The 18,485-nt window shown below is 42.1% G+C and overlaps 4 protein-coding genes across 10 annotated transcripts in view; 1 reads left to right on the top strand and 3 right to left on the bottom strand.

The window, feature by feature from the left end:
• Nucleotides 1-11,487, bottom strand: part of Myo10A (Myosin 10A) — a 40,347-nt gene extending 28,860 nt beyond the window's left edge. For 6 of the 7 annotated variants that reach the window (XM_065479053.1, XM_065479065.1, XM_065479071.1 and 3 more), the window contains exons 1-2: nt 848-1,141; nt 53-141 (exon numbers count right to left, since the gene is read on the bottom strand). In XM_065479053.1, the coding sequence (XP_065335125.1) occupies nt 53-141; nt 848-1,126 (368 nt within the window). In that variant the 5' untranslated portion in view covers nt 1,127-1,141. Of the gene's footprint in view, nt 1-52; nt 142-847; nt 1,142-2,077; nt 2,189-6,464; nt 6,535-11,153 lie in introns of those variants that run through there. The other variant, XM_065479087.1, reaches the window with a different exon arrangement.
• Nucleotides 858-18,485, top strand: part of mRpL45 (mitochondrial ribosomal protein L45) — a 29,259-nt gene continuing 11,631 nt past the window's right edge. The window contains exon 1 of the mRNA XM_065479171.1: nt 858-998. The gene's annotated coding sequence lies outside the window, so the exon portion shown is untranslated. The remainder of the gene's footprint in view (nt 999-18,485) is intronic.
• On the bottom strand, nt 2,244-4,928 carry LOC135936406 (uncharacterized). The gene is made up of 2 exons (XM_065479208.1): nt 4,253-4,928; nt 2,244-4,122 (listed from the first exon to the last, which is right to left on the bottom strand). Exons 1-2 carry the CDS (start codon nt 4,401-4,403, stop codon nt 3,545-3,547), a joined length of 729 nt encoding a protein of 242 aa, XP_065335280.1. The 5' UTR covers nt 4,404-4,928; the 3' UTR covers nt 2,244-3,544.
• Nucleotides 11,939-18,452, bottom strand: spd-2 (spindle defective 2). Its single transcript, XM_065486120.1, has 24 exons — nt 18,057-18,452; nt 17,719-17,987; nt 17,560-17,642; nt 17,399-17,502; nt 17,291-17,343; nt 17,104-17,224; nt 16,934-17,054; nt 16,746-16,821; nt 16,638-16,691; nt 16,417-16,579; nt 16,038-16,365; nt 15,860-15,979; nt 15,669-15,806; nt 15,397-15,565; nt 14,947-15,340; nt 14,654-14,729; nt 14,440-14,604; nt 14,222-14,380; nt 13,993-14,170; nt 13,750-13,945; nt 13,359-13,673; nt 12,979-13,225; nt 12,598-12,918; nt 11,939-12,546 (listed from the first exon to the last, which is right to left on the bottom strand). Exons 1-24 carry the CDS (start codon nt 18,209-18,211, stop codon nt 12,349-12,351), a joined length of 4,203 nt encoding a protein of 1,400 aa, XP_065342192.1. The 5' UTR covers nt 18,212-18,452; the 3' UTR covers nt 11,939-12,348.

The raw sequence follows: 18,485 nt of genomic DNA, 5'->3' as shown, positions 1-18,485 counted from the left end.
AAAAAATAATTGAGGGATATTCTAGAAGGACTGCGAATGAGAAGCAACTTACGATAGCTGTATCATGTCATCTAGGCCGGTTAGGCCTAGGTCTTGTCTCTTTTTCACCCCATTTAAGCTGGTGAGAGTGAAAACTTGAGGCTGAAAATATGACAAAACACAACGAAAATCAATAAGAGAAAAGCGATAAACTAGCTGCATCAGTGAAATTTTGCATGTAATTCTAGCTATAATCAAACACAATGTGCACGTAAAAGTGTTTTAAAGGGAAGTAGTAAAATCCAGTCTCGGCATCTGTCACAAAAAGAAGTTTTCTCGGCACACCATTATTTATTTGTCCTACTTGCTGCCGCACATACTCGCCGGCTAGCTCTCAATAAAAAGTAAACCTGGCTAACTTTGTCTTCTTGGAATCTGTCCACTTTTAAGATGCACTTGATGTTACTTGTGGGTCAATAAAACAATAACGACCGGATCTGCTCTGCTCACTCAATGTCACTTATACACAAGGCAGTTTGTTCCAAATTGTTTTTTTCCCTCCTGAATCAACTCGCATATTAATAATGTGTGATATTCATCCCATAAAGAATTGGACCATTCTCAGCAAATCATTGCCCAATTGACAGAAATGATCATAAAAATTCCTTATGAATCAGAATCAATTGTTGGAAGTGATTGTTAGAGCTCAAATCAGACTCAAATAACCAATGTTGCGCAACCGTTTTCTTCAACAATGAATTTCTTTAATTTCAAGTTTAAATTCGAAATTCGACTGCACGTTTAAAAGTTATTCAGTGCCTAGACGGAATTCGCCTACACGCGATTGGGAAATTCGTGACAAACTCACGTTGTCGATCAACACTCTGAGACTGTAGTCGGCTAGGCTGCCAGGGCAGCTGTTGCGTCGCCATCGGGACGGCCGATCGTCCTGCTCGGTGGTCTGAACACCTCTGCTGAGGAGCATCAGCAGCTTGGGCACGTCACGGACACTGCACGAGGTAAGCACTTTGTTCTTGGACACATCGCTTGGCTTGCCGGTGACGATGAGAGACTTTTGTTCCGCGTCGAAGAAGGTGATATTGTCCAGGTAGCGACCCCGGTCCTCGGACGGTGGCGTTCCGTCCATCGTACCGGCTCTCGGACACGCGGATGTTGTGTCCGCGACGAGGCACACTGTTTGGAGCGACTGACTCGCACAAACTCCAGTCCTCCCACCTTTGACTCAGGGTAGGGGTACTGACCAAGTGCAACACGGATTCCAAAGCAGCGCATCGCGTTCGTTTTAAGTAGATCAGCACTTTGTTCCGCTTTATGTAGTGGACTTCTAACGTGAGCATTGAACTGAGATTACATAATGCAACTTAGCGAGCCGATCCAAATTTTAATTTAATTTTACTACTTAAAAATACTGTTAATTCTTTTATACTGGCACATTCTTTTTGGTAAATTTACAACAGAGCCTTGAAGATCTTTGCTATTATATGTATCGCAAAAATTTTAAGCAAGTTGTATATATTTAATCTTTACAAGAAGCAACACATAATTTTATATTTTGTAACAGCCTTTTATCATGCTATGATACAAAAGACTATGTTGTTCCTTCCGCTACCAATTTTAGCGCCGGTTATTGCATAAAGTGTAGCGAATGTTGACTTCCTCGTGAGATGCAGATCGTAAAAATAACAATCACGAAACACGTTTAACTCGAGCAAAAAAGCTGGGCGGGGTACAATACGCCGGTTGTCAGTTATCCAACCACAAGTGCATGTGAGGAGGCACGCGAGTGGAAATGAAATTAACGGTATGGCACACATATTTCCTGTTAATAGCTCGAATTATGTCTCGCGCTTGCTGCTTACTCCATCAGCATTCTTACGCGCGGCACGACAGGAGACACGAACTTAGGCACTCAAACACCACGACTTGGCAGCCGCGTTACGCAACTCGAAAGGAGGATGAGTTTTGCGTGTTGGGAAAATTTCACAGATCGGCACAAAGTCGTGAAATTGATTTTAATAATTCATGCAAAGTTTCACTGCATGCGAAAAACACTTTTATTGCTGTGGTTGTTGCTTACCTTTCCGGCGATGAGGGCCTGGACAGTAACCACCTGCCCTGCCCGGTGATACTCGAGCACCTCGCCTGGTAATACATATCCGATACCAGGGTCAAACCACACAAGGTCTCCCTGCAAGAAGTATATTTAAATTAGCGATTAATAAATTTAGAGCAAACAACACGGCTTGTCGGCCATCTGGATGTTGGAACACAGAAAGGTATTAAGTCGAGTAAAATGAATAATAAATTTAATGCAAGTTTTAAATGGAAATGTCAGTTGCGAAATTTGTCGCTGATAAATTGCTTCAGATTCGCATTGGTGAATATCCTGTCATTTCGACACTCCTCGTTCCTCGCGACTCTCGTACGAGTGAGACAATAATTATCCGAATCACAAGAAACGGAACCTTTCGTTTTCGCTGAGAAACTTTAAAGCTTCTCGCGATCTGTTATCAGGTGAGTTGTTACAGTTATTCTTTTATCGCCCAGCAAAACAACCGAAGAATAACCAAAATGCAGAGCCCATCGGAACGTGAAAATGCTGATATTTATATAACAATCGGGAGAAACATTCAAACTAAATATTGGAATAATCATTTGAAAGCACTTTGATGGCTATTGTTAGAAACGTGGCGAGTTTTGACCAAAGCAGTGTGGAATTTGCTCCATTTCGCAATTGCACACGCGAGAGTACAAAGAGAAACAGCCAAACCGCATGGCACGGCATAGCGTTAGTTTTTAATTGGCTCAGGTGGACGGACGGATGGATAGCTTCGCGCGCGCAGAGCAATCGGCCACACTCACAGGGGTGCAGCAGCCGTGACGCAATATAATAATCGAATTAATAATAGGCAACAACTGCGTTGCGTCGAAAAATAAAATGTGCCGTGTGCATGATGACCGTATCGCAGCAGTTACTCACAGGATTGTATTATTTTAAAAGCACCGACTCCTGTAGTTGAAGAGACGTATACCAAATCTCCTGAGAGGCTCTTAATGCTTACAAATTTCGCTACTTAAATTTGAAGGTACAATTTTTACGCATTTCTCTGGGAGAAGAATCCGTTCAAGGAAACAAATTTATCTTTTCCAATTAAATATTTTAAGGGCACAATACAATTTAGCAAAATACACATATTGCCACTGTGTAGAGCCACATAAAAACTTTGCAAGGCTTGGGTATTATATCAAAATAATCGTCTCTGGAAACGTAATTTTCATTGTGTCTTTTTCTCACAAGCCAGTGCTGGGAACCGTAGTGCATGCGTTTGTGAAAATTCCACGGATGTGGCACATACATTTACATTATCCTCATGTTATCCACACACGATTCATCATAAATTGTATTATTATACTTTATAACAATTTTGCCACAACAGAAGGAAAACAGCGAGCAGAATATTTTTGCAAGCTTTTTAATGCACCATTTGAGCGTCCCAGAAACAGGGCCATTTGCCGACCACTGAAGTAGATCGATTAATTAATTTTATAGCGCATACGAGCTTTCGATTTTAGAAATCGATTTCAACGCAACATATTTGTGGCTCGGCAATACCTTCTCCAAGAGCAGCGTCGACTCGACGTCGGCCGAGCCCTCACTGCTGCCCAAGTCGGACGTATTGGGCTCGTCGTGGACGCGCTCCGTGTGCCTCGGCACCAGCTGCAGCAGGCCGTGGCCTCTGCACGGCGAGGTGGAGGCCGCCCGCCTCCGGACCTCCAGCCACTGCCACTCGTCCTCTAGCCAGCTATCCAACACGCTGTCCTGCGGGCTGTCCAGGCGGGACAGCCGCCGCGCCGCCTCATGCCGCTTGACGAAGGCCCGGGGGCGGCGCGGCGGCGACATGTTGCCCCCGCCGACCTCCTCCAGCCGCCTCCGCTCCATGCTGCGTCGGCAGAGGGCTTCCACGGAGCGGGGCCGCACGAGGGCGCGGCCCCGTGCCCGGCATGGAGGCAGCGGGGGCGGCACTACGTCGTGGTGATGCAGGTTGGGCAGCGACGTGGGCTGATCAGGGCTGTCGTACGCCGTCAGAAGGGGGTAGTGGGGCTCCAGGCTTTGAGCTCGAACTGATTTAAGGGGCGTTTTTAGTTGAAACGAAAGAAAAAAAAATAATCTAGGGGTTTATGGAACAAACCCATCGAGCAGAACCCTTGAAATAAAATAATTTCCTTGCTAGGGCAAAAAATAAAATCACACCTTTCGTGTCATGACTCCTCTTGAGTCTACGAAATGCCCAGCCCAGCTCCTCCAATTCCAGCCAGCGTCTTCGGAACTTGAATCCAAATCCAGAGATTTCGACGCTGGCCGTGCACTTTGACGGGCTCCACTCATAGACTCGCGAACACATGATTCTTGCGTGCACCAAACTATCCGGATGCACCCTCAAAATCGATTAGGGGCGCCCAGTACACTCGCACCACACTGACTCGCATCTCCACCGCCACTGTTTCCATAAACGTTGCTAGCACGAGTGAGCCGTGCTTTACGCATCCTTGCAGTCTCACGAGGTGGGAATTCGCTGAGAAAAATTGGCCAACCAGTAGTCGAGTGGGTGCACTTGCACACTTAGTTCGGCAGCGCTCAGCTCACTTCCTCTCACACATCCTCGCAGCTAATTAGTCTTTCTCTCGTTTTTGTTAAGAAGCGAAAAAAACGCCGGGCAGAATAAAAGAACAAGATTTTTGTCGGATGAAATACCCTTGGGCATAACAATATCACTTAAGCGAGTCAGTCATACAAGTTCAATCTCTCTTTTAGAGCTGAAACATTGGATTGGATTATCCTCGAAATTAGACTGAACGAAAACGGAATATTTTTTAGCATTAATAGTATTATTTGTTTATTTAATTTACGATTAAATGTTAGAAGGATATCTAGCCGACATACTATATGATCAACCAAGACAGAGAATTTAAAGTGACTTTGTGAACTTGTGACGGTCTGCGAGTTTTCAACGATCAGCAGGTCATGGAAATATAATCACTCTTTTTCACTTATTGTAATTTTGGAGCCTCAATAACTTTTACACACAGATCACAAAAGCTGTAAATTGCAATAACTATTCAATGTTATTAACACACGGTGGTAAGGCGATCGAGCAATTGCAAAACAAACCACAATCGCTGCAGGTGGGAGGAAGAGAAAAATCATTTGTATCATTACTAGCAGCGATAAACTTTGCCACAAGTAATTGATCGTTTCGCGTACATTTGTGACAAAAGAAGGAACATTTTATTTGATTCCATAAGTGACTCGAGCGCGATAAATGCGCGTTCCAAAGCTCTTTTGTGTGCTACGGAAGAGTGAAAATGGGAATTTGAAAGAAGCCATTTGACGTGGGCACTAATTATAATCCCAGCGGCGATAGTGTGGCCGTGCGCGCAACAATTATATTTCGACTGCTGCCAGGGTGCACCAGGGTCAATGACAGGCCCGGTGTCTGTTCTCCGAAGGTAAACAGCGAGCGCCATCTGTAGCTTCGCGTAGGCAACCGGATATCGACTGCCTGCGCTCCCTGGTGCAAAGTATGAGCAAAAAAACAAGCGTGGTAGCCGCTTTTACAACTCCTTTCTTGAAGAGAGGAAAAACTGGTTTCGGTTCCAAATAGTTTATTTATTTATCTCCACCTTGCACGGCTCCACTAATTACTGGTACAATCCACGTATCGCTTCAAGCATATTTCCATGCCGGAAAAGTTGGAAGTTATGATAGGTACGCAGAAGCAAAGACGGTTTTAATTTTAATTTATTGTGGAGTTAAAACAATTAAATTCACCTTTCTCTCCGAACCGAAAAGGCAAGAAGAGACTTTCATTACTAATCTCAATCAATTAGTTCGACAAAGAAAAAGCAGAGAGCTCCAAATTTTAGACTCGTCACTTTCAGCGTTTAAACCGTGAACGAGCACAAATCCGCTGAACTCCAGTCACTTTTCCTTTTGCACACTTAAAACAATAATAACGCCAGCAGACTTCCTCGCCACGAATATTGCACAATGCTCCTTTTGATGCGAATGTGCTGGTAAAATAATCATGTCACCTGAGCCATTGAAACCGTATATCGCAATGAGTGTCACGCACGCATCAGGTAATAATCATCCCGCTTGCGCGAGCCGGCATATCAAAATCCATATTTTCATCGACTTGGCCTCAAACCCGGTGCCATGCAGAACTCGGCGATGGGGGTTTGGCAAACTATACGAGACGCCGGTTTACACTCGTGCATTCCTAAATGCATATGCATGGGAATGCAGTGTCGAGCGCAATTAAATAAATTATTGCACTGCGTATCTGCAGACAGTCTGTCAGCAATAAAACGCGTAGATTTATTAGCATTGGGCATTTCCTCTCTCCGACCAACATCCATTCAATGACCGATTCGCTAAAAGCAGAAAGCGACGTGTATGTTACCTTTTCGAACTCCATTGGCTGGGCTGTTGGCATTTGGGATTCCGAGTTCAAATCAGCAGCTCCATTTCGCCTGCGAACAAAATAAATTGAATTGTGAAATGCTCTTTTTCGACAAGCGCGTGTGGGACGTGCAATAATTCGGCGGGAGACAAAAAGAGAGACAGATAAACCGAGTTAAAATGTAAACGCGTGTTAAGTTTCTCCACAAAAAAGAAACGGCGCTGACCTAAATCCGGTCAGCATCCTCCGCACAAACTAGTCTTGTTTCGAGGAAAATTGACCATTCCTGCCGAGTGACAAATCTCGAGAACGTTTAAACTTGGCTTGGGAATTTTCAGCGTGGCGGCACCGCAGACGAGTCGGCTAATTAATTAAGAATGTCAATGTGGCCGAGGGAGTGGCCGTGCGAGCGGACCCTGCGGCCGAGCTGCCTGCCCCGAGACCCCAAGGCTCCGCCTGACCTACACACACGTGTGTGTTCTCCAACCTCTCGTTTTCTAATCCCGTCTTTTGAGCATCTCTCTATTCGACTTCTAGTGAAATTGTTGGTCTCTATCCAAGAGACGGGACCACATATTCTTTAAGAAAATGAAATCTTGTTTAATAAAAAGCCTAGGATAGGAGATTTAGATTTTCTTGTGATCAGATCCTCTTTGTTGGACTGAAAAAATGATGGGTCGATCGTTCTCCTAGAAATTTCGCAGCCTACTTGGAATTTGGACAATGCATCTGAAAAGTTAGGAGCTAACGCGAAGATATCCAATTTCACGGTGTGCCCCTCAGAATCTTGGACAAAAAGCATTTTTCTCGAGGAGAAGACAAGTCGGAGAGCAGCTATTTTTCCTGCTCACTCGATTCTTCGCTGCTGCAGCCTTTTCTGTGCAAAACACGCTGAATGAGAACGGTTAACGCAAATTATCCTCTCCCGTCATAACCGAGAATAAAGCATTCTTTCTCACCCATTGTACGGCAGCGCAAATCCATCCCGATGGAACTGATGCATGTTACAAGATCGTTAATTTTCGGTGGCCACTCGAGTGTTCATTGCGCATAATGTTTTTAATTACGGTGCCGCCGGCGGTTAAAATTTAACGCCTCAGAAATTTGCTTGCCGGCCAGTGTGACCGATGTTAGTGTTTTGAAAAAGAGATGTCATATGACGAGAACAAAATAAATCAGAGCAAAGCAAACGAATTAATTGAGCCGCATACATTCCAATTACTTTCGTCTTTAGCTTTTATAAATCATTGCGAACAGCGCGAGGTTGACTGTTTTTAATTGCCTGCAAACTGGTAGGCTGCGACTGCTGTGTGCGAAAAAAGTGAACTTCTTGACGTCGAAGAAGTCTTGATCCGTGCCGCTCGAGTCGTGCGCATTTTATGATTTTTGCCGACCTCAGGCGCTTTTTTAGCCAAGCAACAAGTGCAAGAAGCATGATTGTGACGCCGCGGCCGTGCATCGACTTGGTGGCCTTTTGCAATGGCGGAAATAATCTCCTAATCTCGCCGGTGAGAATACAAATTTGGCCCGACAAGACAACGAGGCTCTCCTAGTCGCCCCTTGCAAAGGTTATCTCTCCCGAGACAATGAGCAATCGAAATAACGAACTTAACAGTGCAATGCGAGAAATGGAAAAGAAAGTGATGAGCCTTTCAACGTTATTATTCCACCAGGTCGAATAATTCGATTTCGGTATAATTGGGATTCGTTCTTCATGCGGTTACGTAAGCGTTTGGAAACATTCCTGAGGAAAAATGATGGTTGTGACAACGGGGAAATGCTTGATTGGCAAAAGTTGCGTTGGATGTGCATTCGATTTTTAGTTGATATCTCTCTTGACGAGTAATGGAAAAGGTTTCAACTAATGAAGCATTTGACAAGATCACTGAACTTATTTAAATGAACACTAGGATGTCACGGGTGTGAGTGCGCTTTCCAGTTGTGCCACCGAAAAGTAAAGCTTGAAATCATTAATTAGGCGAGCTTGGCAGCCGATCTACGCACAGTTGGCTTCGGATACAAAGAAAAATTATGCACGTGGCAAGGGCTATGGGCCGAGAAAATAGACAAAAAAGGAAGCTGTAACTTGTCTGCGGCAAAGCCGGCAAAAATGAATGCAGTTAGCTGGGTATTGTGGCGTTTGCTCATTCATCGGTGAATGCTAAAAAGAGTGCTGAGCTGGACACGGAGGAAGGATACCTTCAAAGGTATCCACGCGGCATTCCTCAGATCCCGTTAGCACCATCATGCCCACCTATGCTCACTTAAGTGTGTACCTGACTGGCTGCCGGCTGCCTTGTTCACCTATCTCCCAGGGTGCACCTCTCGCCTTTGCGCGCGGACCTTAGCGAAAAGTACACACAGCAGCAATGTATAATAAAGCGCGCAGGCATATTGCACCAAATAATAAAGCCCGCCCGACGCTCTCAGTCCACGAAACGTAAAATAAATGTTGTTATTTTTGTGACGCCCTTGTTACTCGCAATCTTGCCTGATAAATATTTGGCAATGCCGCTTTTTGTAAATGGAACAAGCCTCGAGTTGTCTTCTGAAATATTGGGTGTGTTGTGAAAATGCAGAAAAAACCTGAAGTATTATAGTTGGACGAATTCCAAGTAAAAGTGCCATGCAAAGTAAATGAATTCAATATATAAAATACAATCTGTGTTAGATAAGCTTGGGTTTAAACTACTCCCATAACAAAAGGTTGAATTGAAAGTGTTATTTTCTTTTAATTTTTTCAGCGCGAGTGTGACATTTCGTCTAGACAATAAAAAAAATGATGCAGAGTGATGACTCTTTCACTATTTTATATTTTACATGTAAAAATTTTTAACAACGAATTGGGTTAAATCGGTAATAATAAGCTGAAAAAATGTTTAACTATAAAAAACGATTTAATTTATTCTATTCAGGAAATAATCACGCCATTGTCGACTGCCGTTGGCAATATTTTAATTTCGCAAAAAAGATGAAAATCCGTGACAGTCAAAGCGTGAATTAATAATAATTACTCTAGTCAGCAGAGATTTCAATGAATGAACACATCGAGTTTGATTTTCATCAGGATCGCGCTGCCGGCTGGCATGAGCTAGCTTGTATTAACAGACGTTTGCCTCTGGACACACAATGGCGGTCCACTTTCTTCTTTCCTCCCATTCTTTCCACGCACACAAATTCCTGAACAACCCGTTCCACCTATAGCCGCGTGTATAAATAAATAAATAAATGTAGACGGACGGGAGCGTCAAACAAATTTAACGCGCGGCACTACTTAACTTTCTCTTCATCTCCGGCCTGATCATACATGTTATTTATTTTGGAGCTGCACACCGCAGGAGAAACCTCAAAATTCAATTTCGGTCGACACTATTTTCACCCTTGGATGCGCGTGCTCACTAAATTGTGTGATTTTGCCTTCATTTTCGCGCTTGACACGATTGAAACATTCAATATTTTGACAGAATTGTAAAAACCAACTTCACGTGATAGTGGAGAGTAGGACTGCTTAAAATCATAGAATTTCTAGACAATTAATGGCATCAAATTTGTTTTATTGATTATTTGAGAAAGTTTGACTCAGGACAGTTTATTTAATGTTTAAAAGGACAATATCTTATTGTGGAGCATGAATTTGCCAAAGTCAAAAGGTGGGCATTCTATCTGCAACGTTGTCACAACAAGAATTTAATTCGTGTTCACAATGTATAGATTAATTATACTCATCGATTTTCTGCTCTGCCGCAAGTTTTGGATCGCGAAGAAGTCGTGCAAGAAAAAGTGATCTGTCAGATCGAAACGTGCAATTAATCAAAGGCGCGGTGTGTCGCCCACAAATCAGTGTGCGCGAGATTAAACGAAGTGATGCAGGAGAAATTTAATAAAAATTTCATCACCCGCGGCAAATAACATGGCCTATTAAAAGGTGCAAAATAGAGATGAAACACACCCAACTAAACCTCTGCATTTCCAGAGAATAGTGCTAGACATTTTTAATATTCTTACTTTTTGTGTATCCAATGTCTTAACCTTATAGCCAGCAGGAAATAAATATCTAATTGAAGTGTTGGGTATTTCACACACCCAACACCTACCTTAGCTACTTTTTAAGATATAGCAGCTACAATGAATATAATTATATATCAAACTATTTTAATTTAATTAATTCTTATAAATTTAATTTATTAATTAAAACTTTGCATTAAACATGCATTTTGAATTCTTTTATGTTAGCCGTTTAAAAACACATTGTTTTTAGAAGAAATGCGATTAATTTATATTTCAAAATCTGGTTACTGGTGCGAAACGAACAAATTGCAGTTTAAAAGCCTGCAACGTGCGATTTATTCAGACACTCTCACAATACTTTATAACAAAATACGAAACCGCAATGTTCAACGCTTCCTTTTTGATGCCCAAACCAGTATATTCGGAGTCTCTCAAGCTTCCCCTCTATCTCGAAAATTAATTAAGCGCCTCAGGGTGCAAACTGACAAACGAAGAAAAAGGCACCCCTCGCACGCAACAAAACAAAATCTCCGCGAAGCCAGCGAATACGATTCACGGACCGGACTCTGCGGTGCAATTACAGCGGATCGCACGAACAAAAATCACCACTCCTCATCTCTCCATTGGGCGTGATTTGCATCAGGGTATACGTGAGCCTTTTGCCTGGTTCTCCGTACTTACCCTCATGTCTGGAGATGAGGTCCAACCGCAAATTTAGTTAGTCCTTGACGTCACTCACATCACTCGGACACAGCCACACTCGACCAGGTGGTCGCACTGCACCCAAAAGATCCGGAAGGAATCAGTCGATAGGTCGCGATATGGCTGGCGTATTCAGGCACACACACGGATCTGCAGTCAGGGTACAGACTGGCGGCACAGGTATGCCGTGCAGGCGATGTTTTCTTCGCCGAGCGCTTCCCAACGGTTACCGATTATTGTTTCCGACTCGTCGATGTGCTTGGACCTGAAAGCAAGCACCAGCGACAGCGCGACTGCGGCTTTTCGCTCACCGACTGGGCCTTCCGAAGGAGTACCGTTTGCGTTCATGCCTTTCAGGGCGAGGTAGCAATGTCAAATTCCACCAGCTGATGGCGCACCTGCATGCAGTGAGCTCATGGGTTGGCAGCACGGCTGATACCAGCGGTATAGTACAATGCTAACCACTTTTCTTGTCTAATTCATTGATATGTATTGCGCACATTTTCGTAATTTATTAATTAATTTTACTTCGTAATATTATTTAATTTCGAAGAGGTACAGAATTTTTGCAGCAGCCAATTATTTCAGTTTGTACAAAGTCCTAGAGTCTTTTGCTCAATGCTGCGGGTATAAAAAGGAAAATAAGCACCTGTTTCGCGGCACCTGTAGGTGAGTCTATTAATGCCTGGACTCATGCACGCACCTGTTCATTCATTTACATTGAACAAAAAACAGGAAATAAGAGAAATGCCCTTTTCATTAAATTTACTGAATTTTATTATAATAGCGAAAATTTCGTAGAATATTGTTGCCATTTAACAGTTTTCACTTGAAGATCTCCTAAACAAGGGAGAGTAAATGCATGTGATGTAAATTAATACTAGCATAAGCCCACAGGGAATCTTCAGTTCTACAGTCAGGTCAAGAGTAGCAACGGTGATATAAAATCTTACAATGTGTTAATTAAAATACCAAGCTGTTTTATCTTAATTGCAGCTACTTTGGTGACTGTTCATTAATACTAGATTGTGCATCCTTGCATTCTATCACATACAACAATGTAAGTATTGCAAGCAGTCAGGCGACAACATTGTCAATCAAAATTAAAACAGCATGTAGAAAAGCAACAAAATATTTCAATCAAAATCACGTTCAGACGTATCCTTTATAGGTATCAATGGTTGTCAGTAAGTCCTTGCAGTTCAATGACGATCTTCTCCTCTTGCCCGTCAACCTTGATCTTCAACGAGCCTGCTACATCTCTGGCAATGGTTGGTCTAAAGTATACTCTGATGTACTTGTGCCACTTGGCTGGAATCACAAAAGGGCCTTGTTGAATCCAGAATGGCTCACCAGGTGGAAGAATCTTGACCTGGAACGCAAATTGTCAGCAACCTTAAGATTTCGGTTGAGCAAATAGTACCGTTTTGTCAATGGCAAAGCTGTTGAAGAGAGTCACCGTGATAATAGACTCGAGTCCTTTTGGAGTGTATGGGAAAATGATGTTGTCGGTGTCTGCATAAACACGATAGAAATCAATGGGCCTGTATTCATCAGCTGAGCCACTGCCGCCATTCATGTCAGCATCTGATGCCATGCTTTTGGAAGGGGACGGCGGAATCCCAGAAGAAGCACTGCTGGCTACAGATGACTCTGAGGGTTTCCTGTATGAGTCAACGACACGATGTCTCGGCTTTGGAAGCACTCTCACGTAGATAGGAACTCTGTCATTCTTTGAATAGACCTGTGGATTTATCATTCATTTGAATTTGATGACTGGCACATGTATAATAGTAATACTTACAGTAACCTGACTGTCCATTAACACGTGAAAATGTGTTTCTTGGTTGTATGATATGAATATGAGGGCGGTTTTGTAGCCTGCCAAAGTAGGATGGGTTGGCTCAACTTCCAATCCTTCACCACAAACAATTTCAAGGCTCTGCGGCTTGTCTGTGAAGTTAGTCACTTGGACTGCTGCTTTATAGTTGTTGTCTGCCTGCAGAGTTATTTCCTTAAGGTCCACATCCCATCCACGAATATTCAGATCACTGCAAAAGTAAGACACGTTATTTCATTTGGAACAACATGATTTAAAAGGACATTGTACTATTATTATATTTTGTGTATAAACATTTAACAAAATTGAGTGCTACTCAATTAACCATAGAGAAATTAGCATACCTGTCAGACGATGAAGCCTCATTGTCGTCAACTGCCTTGTCGATCATGCTGACGAACGAGCTGATAGTATCCAACTCTTGCAACGTTCTAGCAGCGCCTATTCCCTCAGCACGAAGCTCAATGTTTTCAACGTCCAAATCTTGGGTAAGGAAGGAGGCACTGGCTCCCGAAAAGTCGTTCAGCTCATCCAGAGTTTCCTCTTTCAGCAAATCCTTTTCGTTGGTTAACTTGTGGGTCACCAAGCGGTTCATTCCAGCTCCATGCTCAGTCTTTAGAAAATTAATCAGGTCCTTGTTGCTCAAAGTGGGAATAACCCTGCGACAATCATTTCAAAATTAACATAGAGTCCTGGTTGTCAAAGCTTGTCCAATTTAGAAATGGTATTATTTACCTCCTAAGTCGCCTCCTGGTCACCTCGTTAATGGAAGAAATGTGAAGTGCTGCCAAAGTTTTGATTTCGCTTGCAGGAGTCCTACCCAAGACATTCTTGACACCACCCAGCTTGACAGAAATGTTAACGATTTCCTTTGGTGGCACAAACAGTAGGTCAGGTGAGCATACCAGAGTCATGCTTTCTGTTGAGGGAACTGTTCATTGCGTTAATTTAGTAAATTTTAAATCCACGACTTCATACTTGATAGTGATCCAGTGATTTTGACGAATGCAGTGATTGTGCCCTCGTTGTATAGATTAAAGTTACCAACAACTGCATCGCCAAAGTCTGGCTTAAGAGTGATCCATTTGTTGCCTTTGGAGGTTGAAACTTGCCTGAGGGCAATTTTGCTGTGGCCACCAAATCCCGACAGTGGAATCTAATTGGTACAAAATTATCACTAGTTTATAATTGCAAACTCAAATCGTACCACTTTGTGCTGGAAAATTTGTGATTTAGCCAACATCTGAATGTCAGCAACAGCTGGGCCAAATCTCGTCGGGCTGAACATAACTGTAATATTCCTTTTCTGTTGCGGTGCAAAGTGCACTTCCAAATCTGTTGTCACCTCATCCTTTTCGCTCAAAATCTGTGCAAATATTCATTTAAATATTGTGGATCTGTTAATAACTCTTAAATCGATCATACTTTGAAAGGTTCATCATGATCATTTCTGGTGGTCCTAAATGCAATGTCTAGGGCTTCAGAGCCAGTGTTTTGGAAACTCACTATCTGCTTGCAAGTGTCACCAGGCCTAATAGAGCCCCACGCAACATGAGGTCTTGTTGTTCTCAACGGGAGGCGCTCTCGGACCTAACAGATTAAGTCAAAAGTTGACCATAGTGAGAGAGAAAATCCTTACAACTGGTAGCTTCTCTTTGCATTCGATAGTCACCACGTGATCAGCAACATCGTTTGCATAAACCAAATGCAAATAGCTGTAGTAAAAACATTATTAGTTTGCAAAGTAAGTTCTATTCATATGCAAAATATTGGGATTATGGAAAGAGCACTATGAACGAAGTTTCCCCTCATTAGACTCAAGGAAAATATTTGATGGAAAATTTAGATGTTAAATTTAGATTTATGATGATTCTTAATGGCAAAATTTGTTAATGGGATTAATAATTAATTATGCAAAATTTTTTAATTTACCATGAAAAGTTGATGGCATTCACAGGATCAGCTAACCACAAAACATTCACAGGCTTGTCCTCCTCAGGTAGAAGAAAAACGCTTGGTGGATCAACTTGAACGGAATTTTCAATTTGAGATCCTTCTTCCTCTCTTCGCATTGGGACAATTTTCAATGCCAGTGGTACTACACCAGCATTCTTGACAGCCAGTTTTTGCATTAGGCCAGGATTAAGCGTGATAACATTTTTGGACACCAAGAGCTGAGTTAAGCCAACTGTCCCTTCAATAGGACGACGCGCCAACACAGTTTTTTCATGGGACACATGGCCTTGCACTTCGCCATGTTTCTCAACCTCGACCACGAGATGAGCCCTGAGAGTGGCACAGTTTCCCTCATTTTCTACCATGTGAGCTGGGAATAAGACAATTGTTAGGTTATATCTCACATAGGTCGCATAAGATTCTTACCAGGAATTTTGATCAGGCTCGGAGCCATGAATATGACTCCAATTTCAATGGTTGCATTGCTTCTTTCTTCTGATCCAGGGAGGGTAAATGCAAGAGAAGTAGAGTATCGAATGCTCCCTCCGTGCTCCTCAGGAGGCACAATTAGGAAGAACGTTGGGTCAACAATATCCTAAAAAAATCAATCAGCTGAGCGGTGACAATTTTACAATTATTTAAAACAAAATTCTTTTTAAACATGGGAAATTATTTCAAAACCTTATTTTTATTATTACCTGTTCTATTGAAATGCAGATTGGAACATCACAGGGTGAAAGGTTAACAATTTCAAAAGTAGATGTGGCTTTAGATTCTTCAGCTTGCAATCCAAAACTAATTCCATCCTTATATAGGGTTTTCAGGTATATTTGGGGCTGAGATTGAAATTTTAGTCGATGAGCAAATGACATTCAAAATTAAATCATACTTCAATGAAAAGCTTCAAAGGCTCAGCTGCAGTTGTACTTTTCCTCTTGCTTCTAATTTCCATGGATTTCACTCCAATGTTGACTTCCACAGCACCAGCCTGGTGGAAAGTAATCGTTGCCTGAAACAGTTTGTCATAAAAAAAACTCTTTAAAGGCAGAGTATTAAACTAATCAAACCTGCAGTGTTGATTTCCTCCTCGAAAGGAGCATGACAGGTGTCTGGTTTGTGATGCTGTAGCTTGAACAGTCGGCCAAATCAATCAGGTCACATTGTAGCGTGTCAGCACTTTCGTTCATGGCGGTGACTGTAACAGTGCATGGATTGGCCACGACCTTTGAACCCCGAATCTTGATATCGCAGCAGACTAAGTGACCAGTTCCTCTGGAATTTTGTTGAATAGTTGGTGTTTTTATTGACAGAGGTAGCTTAGATTGAGGTCGTGGCAGACGAGATGCAGCCTTTCTTGGGGATACATTGACTGCTTCTGATATTGTCTGCACTGGCCTGGTAACAAATTTTTAATTTAAAATGAAATCAACTTAATAAGCTCCTTACTTTTTGGGGCTAGTATTCTTATTGGCCAAATCTAGCAATTCCCGCACAACAGTGTCACTTCCCTTCTTGTCATCCATCAATGTAGCAATGGTAGAAATGCTCAAAGCTTGAATGCAAGGAAGAGTTGTGTTGTCCAGAGTTATTGTATTTTTAAAACTTTCATCTGCAAATATTGTGAAATGAAATTTAACAGTCAAGGTCCAAGTTGAATAAAGATATACCTATGGTATCATTCAACGCAACAGTGCATCTAGTTTTGTTAGCATCTGTAAGATCTAAAAACCATTGAAAATTAGTAATATTCCAAGCTATTATAAGATATAGAATACCAATTGTTTCATTGAAACCTTGAAATTTAGCTCCTGTGGGAAGCACTTGAGTTGTGGGTGTTTTTTCAGGGCTCTCCTACATTTATTGCAACCGTTAATCACAAAAAGACAAGGTACAACAGATATGAATTGCATATGATTGCATTTTTATGCTCCGCAAATTCTTTAAAGAATTTAGCAACACTTACCGATTTTCCAAAACTGTGGCTAAGTTCCTTTAAATCAGAAGACTTTAGCTTAAAGTATTGTCCAATGGTTAGCCGCTTGCCAGCCATCTCAGCTCTTTTCTCAGGACTGACCCAAGACTCTCTGGGAAAAGAGATTAAAGGAAATCAACGCATAATTGGCCAACACTTACCTCACGTCAACACAAGGCGAAGAAAAGGCCAAACTAGGTTCCATCTCACTTTCAAAAGGCATCATCAACTTTTTGAACTCTTCCTCATCTCTTTTGAACATGTTTTGAACAACTGAAGAATCTGAAAAATATAAATGATGGTTTAATTTATTTATTATTTTTCCGTCATGATATTGTCATGACTTACCTGCTGGTTGAAACTCAGAATTATCGAACTTAGTAGCTGGTAAACTGTTTGGCCTGGAGGAAGGGCAGCAGTAATTCTCAAGAAAACCTTTGTAATTAATAGCATTACCTCATAGGAGAACACCTTTGAGACGAGGAGAGGAAGTGACTTAGATCAAAACTGGAGTTAACATCTGCATTTTTAAAAGATGAAGCCATTTCTCTTGAAGGTTGCTAATGGAATAATCAGATATTAACGCCAAATGGTTATGTAAATGTATGTAAACGTACATTTGTAAAAATATTGTTTAGTGGCTTGTTCTCTACATCATCTTTACATTTGTCCCCTGATCTTCCAAAAGCAGAAATCATTTCTAAACATAAAAATAAATTAGCAATAAACACGAGCATTATCAGACGATAAACCTAGCTAGATCTCATGACCAATACCTGATTGTCTCAGGATTCCAAGGGAAGAGAGGTCGTTTGATTCCAAATTTGAAAAATCTAGTTTGGAATGACGATTTTGGCTCATAGCGAGTTCCAAATTTGGTGTTTGGTTGAGACCGTTCAATTTGCCATCGATTTGATCAGCTTCTTGTGCAATGATCCTTTGACACGTTGACTTTGGTCCAGTCTGTAAGAATGAGTCGAGTTCCCTGGAAATCCTGATTGGATGGCTTGGAGAGTTTATTGCCGAAATATCTGTGTCATTGAGGCTGAAAACGAAAACAAAAGATTCAGAAACTTGAAAAAGATTACTATCTCAGGAGCTCAATATAATTTACCCAAGTCCAGCGTGACTAACAGCGCGAGGACGAAGAGCCGTGGAGGTTAGAATGTTGCGTCGAAGAATATTCAGGGAATTTTTGTTCAGACTTTCTGACTTTACGGGCGTGTGCATGCCATCCTTGTTGGGACTTGATGAAGCTCGTAATGCCATTTTGAGTCGATCACGCTCTACTTGCTGAATATTATTTTCAGGTATTGAAACTATTTGAGCGCATGCTGCCTCAATTTTGAAGGAATCACAGGCGAAATCGAACGAGAATCTAGCAACTTTTCCAGGCCGATTAATTCTAGCTGCAAGCGTCAGGGGAAATTTTTCAAACCAATGACTTAATTTTCCCGCAAACAAACTCAGCTGGGCGGGCGCCTGGACGGTTAAGTGTTACTCAACAGGCTTGTCCATGGCTTGTCGCTGATTGCTTCGTTAG

The sequence above is a fragment of the Cloeon dipterum genome, chromosome 1, assembly GCF_949628265.1.
Source record: "Cloeon dipterum chromosome 1, ieCloDipt1.1, whole genome shotgun sequence".
Taxonomy (NCBI): Eukaryota; Metazoa; Arthropoda; class Insecta; order Ephemeroptera; family Baetidae; genus Cloeon; species Cloeon dipterum.
The sequence above is the reverse complement of the archived record's forward strand: the minus strand, read 5'-3'. Positions and strand labels throughout refer to the sequence as shown.